Genomic DNA, 7349 nt, shown 5'->3' with positions numbered 1-7349 from the left:
ATTTGGATAAGCCAGGTTATGTTGAAACAGGTGATGATACTGCACACCCAATTACGCAGGTTGGTAAAGTGCCATTGGCTATGCAGGACGGCAAAACGAAGTACTTGGCAGATGTACTTCATGTTCCAAAAATCACTAAGAACCTGGTTTCAGTTGGCCAGATGGTTGAGCAAGGTCTGCAGGTTAGATTTAATCCTGATGGATGCTTTGTTGAGGACTTGAAAAATAAGTGCCGCTTGGTTGCAAAAGGCAACAAAAATGGGAGAATGTTCACCTTGGATGTTGATATGCCTGAGGTGAAAGCTGCTATGTTTGCGCATGGGAGAGGTGTCATTGCAGATATTGAGATATGGCACAAGCGCATTGGGCACGTGAATATACAAAGGCTGAAATCTATGCAAACGAAAAACATTGTTGCAGGTTTGCCTAAATTCAGAGTTGAGGGAATGCAAAAGGTATGTGAAGCATGCCAAATGGGTAAGCAGGCTAGACATGCATTTCCCAAAAATGCTAAGGTGAGCAGAAGACCTTTGGAAGTGATCCATTCAGATGTTTGGACAACCAAAGCTGCTTCTATTGGTGGATGCCATTATTATGTGACGTTTATTGATGACTACACTAGGAAGGTGTGGATTTATTTTATGAAGCACAAAAGTGAAGTGTTCAGCCATTTCAAGGCTTTTAAGGCCATGGTTGAAAAAGAGAAAGGTGTGCATATTAAAGTGCTAAGATCTGATGGAGGGGGAGAGTACTTTTCAGAAGAATTTTGTGAATATCTGAAAGAACAGGGAATTCAAAGGAAGTACTCATGCAGGTCTTCCCCTCAGCAGAATGGGGTTGCAGAAAGGAAGAACAGGCATATTGCAGAAGTAGGACGGGCGATCCTAAATGAGAAAAACATGCCTGATTATTTTTGGGCTGAAGCAGTAGCAACTGCTGTTTATATTATGAACAGAACCCCCACTGCAGCTGTCCATGGCATGACGCCTGAAGAAATGTATACAGGCCAAAAACCAGATATTTCTCACTTGAAGGTATTTGGTTGCGTAGCTTATGTTCATGTTCCTGATGAGAAGAGAACAAAGCTGGATCCAAAGGCAGAAAAATGCATCTTTATTGGATATGCTCTGCACCAGAAAGGGTATCGCTGTTATAACCCTTCCACACGCAAAATGCAAGTGAGCAGAGATGTTGTTTTTGATGAAATGAGCAGCTGGTATGCACCAACTGTTATGGTAGGAGATGCAGATGTAGGAAATGGGAATGCTGCAATAAATGCAGAGCAGCAATCTCAAGCCTTGAGTGGACCCAGAGAGTCCCCTACTAGTGGATCTAATGCATGGACAAGGAGATTGAGATCTAGTGAATCGTCACATGGCAGTCCTGATAGTGTTGTGCAGGTATCACATAAGGGAAAAGAAAAAGTGGACCATGCTCCAGTGTTTGATGTGTCTACTGGTAGCTCTCATGTTGATGGAGAGTCAAGTGGCTCTGAAATGAGCCTTGATGAGGAACTTGGGATTCCTTCTGTTGTTACACCTGGTGCAAGGAAAAGCAGGCATGATTTAAAGACTCCTGCAACTGATCCAGTTGTACGGAGGTCCACTCGTATTAAGTATCCAGTTGACAGGCTGAGATATGATGGGTATACAGCACATCACTATGCTTATATGGTCAAGGTTCTAGAGGAGCCAGAGCCCACATGTTTTGAGGATGCAGCAGGGCATAAAAATTGGGAAGCAGCTATGGATGAAGAGATGGCTGCCTTGGATGCAAACCACACTTGGGATTTGATGCCTTTGCCTCATGATAAGAAGGCTATTGGCTGCAAGTGGGTTTACAAAGTAAAGCACAATGCTGATGGGTCTGTTAGCAGGTACAAGGCAAGATTGGTTGCCAAAGGTTTTGCGTAGACATATGGAATTGACTATGAGGAAACTTTCAGCCCAGTTGCAAGCCCGGGGGATTTAGAAGGGGAACCTTACGATACCACGTGAGTGTACACTAGGGGGGTTTTTTGCAAATGATGCATAAGCTTATACATTAGGGGTGGGGGCCCTTTTATGTTTTGGCCAATCTTAAATTTAAGTTAGGGGGGTGGGAAGGGGGGGGGGGGGGGGGGGGGAACTAATCTTTACCCTAGATGTAGACCCAATGTAGAAATGACACACAAATACTCATTTGATAAGTCAGTCACTGGGTGTTCATGAACTAAGCCCAAAACTAACACTAGGTCTCCTTCATTGATGGTGATTCTTATTGTTAATTATGGTAATCAAAGAACTAATCGTGGCTAATTAAAGGGGCTAATGTTTAGAGAAAATAAGAGAAAAGGCTATGGAAAAAGGTGTAAGAAATGTTCCATAGTAATGCATTCCTACAAACAAATTAAGCATAACATGGCCACATGAACACCACCACACCCACACCTATACCCTCTCACTCTTTCACTCTTTGATTTTGACCACAAGCTGGTTCTCCTAAGTTGTCCTTATTCTCTTTTGGCATTTGTAAATATTCACTCTATCTTTCTAGTACACTTTGCTTTGCACACTTTGCAAAATTGCCCAATCACCCAAAGACAAAGAGACTATCTATTAGAGGATTAAATAAGAAATGGAGTAATGGAAGGCTACATGGAGTGGGCATGGAGTCCCAATGTTGTGGATCCAAGAAATGGGTTTTAAGGGTGGTTCAAATCAAGGAACTTGATATCCAACCTTGTAAGTCATGATATAAACAGTCTTTCATAATATAAAATAAATATATCATTAAATCATTCTCTCTATGGATCAGTGGCGGTGAACCTAATAACTAAGGAAACCATGATAGATTTGGGCTTGGAAAAGATGTTATAAAGTAATTAGGTTAGTTGGCTTGCCAACAAAAGTAGAAATTAATTGCCCTCCCAAGTATGTACACACACGATGGCCACCATCGGAAACATCTCAAAGAGTAGCGTCTAAGTATGCCAAGCTTGACAAGTTTTGAGCTAATTTGCCAAATATTATCCATGCCTACCTTTTTGAGAGAATACTCAAGTGAAATTATTTCGGGGCCCCAAAATGAGCCCCAAATGTCCGTAATAGATAGGGTCCAAGCTTATAGTGTGCTTGTCCCTTATAGCTTACCTGTAACTATGAAGTAATTTTTTTGGGAAAATTACAAAGGTAGTTGATCAGTGGTCACAAAATTACAAAGGTAGTTGATCAGTAATTACAAAATTACAAAGGTAGTTGATCAGTAATTACAAAATTACAAAGCCATCATTAAGAGACAATAGTCGAGGCACCATAAAGTCTACACTTGCTTTGTAGACTTTTGTAAGGCATTTGATACGGTCCCATGTTCCCACCTAAGCAAGAGGTTATAAGAGTTGTAGCTCTCAAAGATCTCACCAAACTGGCTCATGCACGTGGCAGGATTCTCGTTTCGGCCACACAGAATCGATAGTCTCATTCTGGTACTTGGAAGCTTGGATGGATCCCCACTAGCTGTAGTAACTCTCGAGTGTTTTCTTAACCATGGTAAAATGGAGCAAATTGGGAGCAAATTTTATCCCCAAAATTGGATGGGGGAAATGGGGAAGCGAGGGAAAATTTTTGCCCTATCTTATTGCCCTATCTTTTTCCCCTCTTTTTCTTCTGCCTCCCCTTGAACGTTCCGCCGCTGCCTTTCCATCATCGTCCCCTCCGAACAGTCTTGCTCGCCCTCTCGCAACAATCGCTTATCTTGCTCGAATCCTTCTCTTAACAGTCACCCGCCTCCCTCCATGTTTCCGAATGGACGTCACCAGCGTAGAATCTAGGCAACACGGCTCGAGCTAAGCCTCAATGTCACAGTAACCCGCCTCCCTCCATGTCTTATGCTCAATCACTAGAGAAAGCTTGAAAGGGTCTTCTCGATGCTTGTATTTTAGTTCGCTTGGTTCTTGGTATTTATGGTGTGTGTTTTTTGTTTTTCATTTTCCTTTGTAATCTCGCTTTCGGTTTGGTTTTGGAGATATCGTCTCCCTTTTTCGGTGGCTGCTTCTTTGGTTAGGAAAATGTATGGCCTGATGTACGTTGGTTGTCTGGCGATTTCAACTTCAAAGAACACTTGCGACACCACAAAGGCACTTGCGGGACATTTTTGATGGGCAAGAAGTAGCATACGTTAAAAGGCAGGGCTTCGATGCAGTGGTATGCAGTGATCTAGTTTGGATCAAAGCTGCGGGTAGAGGCAATACCAACTAGCAGCATGATTACGAAGAGCATGGGTTCGGCTGCAAACTAGGGCTCCTCCGAAGCTTGCGACGACGACAAAACCCAACAGTAAAATTACCTAGCCGTGGTTCTGTTGAAGGTACTTTGGGCTCCTGTTCATCATGCTTAGTCGTGTTATGTAACTTTCTTTTAAGTGTTTTGTAGGTGTTTTGTGTATGTTTGTAGTGTCTCTAAAGAGTCGTGCGTTAAGGTTATTATAAATGTATTATTTGACTTACGAAGTTTTATAAGGTTTACTTTACAATAGGTTTTGCACTGGGATAATAACTTTCTTAAAACTATACGAAAGATAGATACAATGCTTTTGAAGTTGTCCTCCCTCTCTTTGTAGAGGCAAGTGATGTATAAAAAGATACACAGCTTGCTGATAAGACAGCCCATACCAGAAACTATTGATTGGCAGATTACATGTTGGCCGACACTTTCTGATATCTAGGAGCTAATCATTATAAACTAGAATCGTCAATTACCATAGTCAATGTTCCCCAGTTGCAGTGAGTACAGTCTGAACTAAAGAAGGAAAGCTACAAGATCATAGTCCAGCAGACGTACAAGCATCTCAAGACTCTTTACTCCGCGGTCCAGCTTTGCTCAACAATTTCACGGACCCTTCTCTTGTACTCTCGACGGTTCATGCGAGCAGCCTCCGAGTTGGCTGGGGAATTTGGGTTTGGATCACACAATAACGACTGCATAAATAGCCACGAAAGTGCATCAACACAATTTTTACATTGAAGTGTTCTTATAGAAATTAAAATAGTCTTGAAAAAATAGTCTTGCAGAAAGCAGTAAGATATAGACCCTAGGCAACAAGAAATACCCTCCTGGCATTCAACCGCAAGAAGGAGCTAAATATGGGTTACCTACCTGGATAGATGTTAGGTTAGCTGCCACATCATAAATTGGACTCCACTAATTTTGTAATATATCCAAGCAAATGCTTCCATCAGCATAAACTGCAGCACAGGGCAAGAAGTCATTGTTCAAGGGTGATGAATTTATTCCCTGACTGGAAAAGCTAGTTAGGATGCAAATTCACTCTTATAAAACTGTTTATCACTAGCTCTGTAACCCATAGGCGAGATACATATAAGGTAACTGGTTAAAAGCTTACTATTTGGATGGAACATCTTTGAGACAAATCTCCCGTAGCGCTTCCGGGAAGGGGTAGACATAGTGAGGAAGAATGATGAGATCTGGGCAGAGCACAGATCCAAAGCAAAAGAGAAGAACAAGATTCCACCACAACTAGTGAGAAGAAGAATCCTTTTCTGTATTTGTACTCTGCCCTAATTGCACGGTGACCTTCATTAATCCCATCGTCATCATCAATTTATATACCTTTAGTGCTCCTCAATTCCTTTACTTTACAATAGGTTTTGCTGCTACTGCAAATAATGCATTGAGAAGGCCTATGTTTCTACTTCAACTCACATGTTTTTGATTGGAATTTGTTTACAGGTGCTGTAATTTGTTACTAGTTGCTAGAGTAGCTATAAGCTTCAAAAGGAGATTGTTGGCTTGAAGCAGCTCTGATTCTTCTATACTTTGCTCTAGGTTTTATGTCCATTTCATCCTTCATTTTGAACATGTTAATGATGGTTTTGCTGTAATTTTCTCCTCATTTTCTTTACTTTACAACAGGTTTTTCTGTCCATTTGAGATTATCTTATTGGGCACCTTTTTTGTTATCTAGCCCTGTTATAGGAGCATGGAGAGGCATGATATTGTGATTGTGTTAGATGAGGGTGTGGCTGAAAATCATGTGTTGGGATATGTTCATCTTAAAACCGGTGGTACCTACAAGGACTTGAGAGAAGAGATCATCCTTGATAATCTCATCATAGATGAGTTTATATTTTTGGGAGGATCTAGGAAAATTCCAATAGGGGCCAAGCAAGAGGAGAGATGGATAGTTGATGTTGCAGAAGTAACCATCCAATTGAAAAGCGAATATGATACACAAGCCAAACGCCAAAAAGTGGACTCAGTTGGAGATAGCAATAAAATGTAGCCAAAGTGTACAGTGTCTCTAGATTTATGTATGCATGATCTTGCTCAAGGGTGTGAGAGGTACAATATGGTGGATGATTCGACTACGTGTGGTAGTGTTTCTAAGAATCGATTGAAGAGTCACCTTGCAACACCATCTGAGGTCAAAAAATGGCAGAGGGAGATTAAGATAGCCAAAGAAAAGTTAAGAGCAAAAGGCCGACATGATAGATTTGAGCTCATGTCAAAGGACAAGGATGGTAAAGCATTGTTTCAGATTTGGTGTGAGGAGTGTGATTGCTCTTATGGTCAAGGGGGTCCTGACACTTTGTATAACTACACACACTCACACATCAACTCAACATCCCATATGAGGATTATTGGGTTATGTGAGCAAGAGAGCCATAGAAAAGACAGCCTTGATTCATTGGATGACATTATGGAATTAGGAAAAGAAAAAGTAAATGAAGCAATGTTGGAGGTTTCAACCTTTGCAAGTGAGAGTAATGTGGTGTTTCAACTAGTAAAAGAGACTATTGGAGATTATAGCACTCTATCAAAAGTCTATATAAGCTGCATGCTAGATAACAAGTGGATACCACTATTTCCAAAGACAGGATCTCTACGACAATGCATGATTGAGCATATGAAATCCAAGCTACATATCACAAAGGCTAGTGGCATTGATTCTAGTAATCAAGTGAAGAGGGCTGGTGGTCGCCCATCCAAGGTGACAATTATAGATAAGAAGCAAAGAGATCTAAGTGGTTTTTTCAAGAAATGTTCTGCTAAAGGTAAAACTCACATGTTCTAGCTGTGTTTTCCATCAGCTTTGTATTTTCCAAGTGAACATTTTTTCTTATGCTCTATTGTAATGTTTTCTTATAGATAATGACACCTTGCAAACTGCCAATGCATCACGAAAGCCATCAGGTATTTCTCATATGCTTCTATTTTCAATCATTATTTCTGATTTTTTATAGAGATGTTAGGTGTAGCTAGTCATATGGCTTTTGGCTCTCTCTCCATTAGACAAATTTTCAAGCTTCTATTTTCAATCACTATTTCTGTTTTTTTATAGAGATGTTAGGT

At 40.8% G+C, this 7349-nt stretch overlaps 1 protein-coding gene across 1 annotated transcript; it reads left to right on the top strand.

Annotated features, from left to right (window-relative positions):
• Positions 1 to 6627: 6627 nt before the first annotated feature.
• On the top strand, positions 6628 to 7240 carry LOC147899163 (uncharacterized). The gene is made up of 2 exons (XM_087378248.1): positions 6628 to 7051; positions 7146 to 7240. The coding sequence occupies exons 1-2, from the start codon at positions 6628 to 6630 to the stop codon at positions 7238 to 7240; spliced, it is 519 nt and encodes a 172-aa protein (XP_087234374.1).
• Positions 7241 to 7349: the final 109 nt, after the last annotated feature.

This window comes from Dipteris shenzhenensis, chromosome 8 (genome assembly GCF_047967505.1).
Source record: "Dipteris shenzhenensis isolate YYH24624 ecotype China chromosome 8, Dip_SZ_1.0, whole genome shotgun sequence".
NCBI lineage: Eukaryota > Viridiplantae > Streptophyta > Polypodiopsida > Gleicheniales > Dipteridaceae > Dipteris > Dipteris shenzhenensis.
This window is presented reverse-complemented; position numbering and strand designations above follow the sequence as displayed.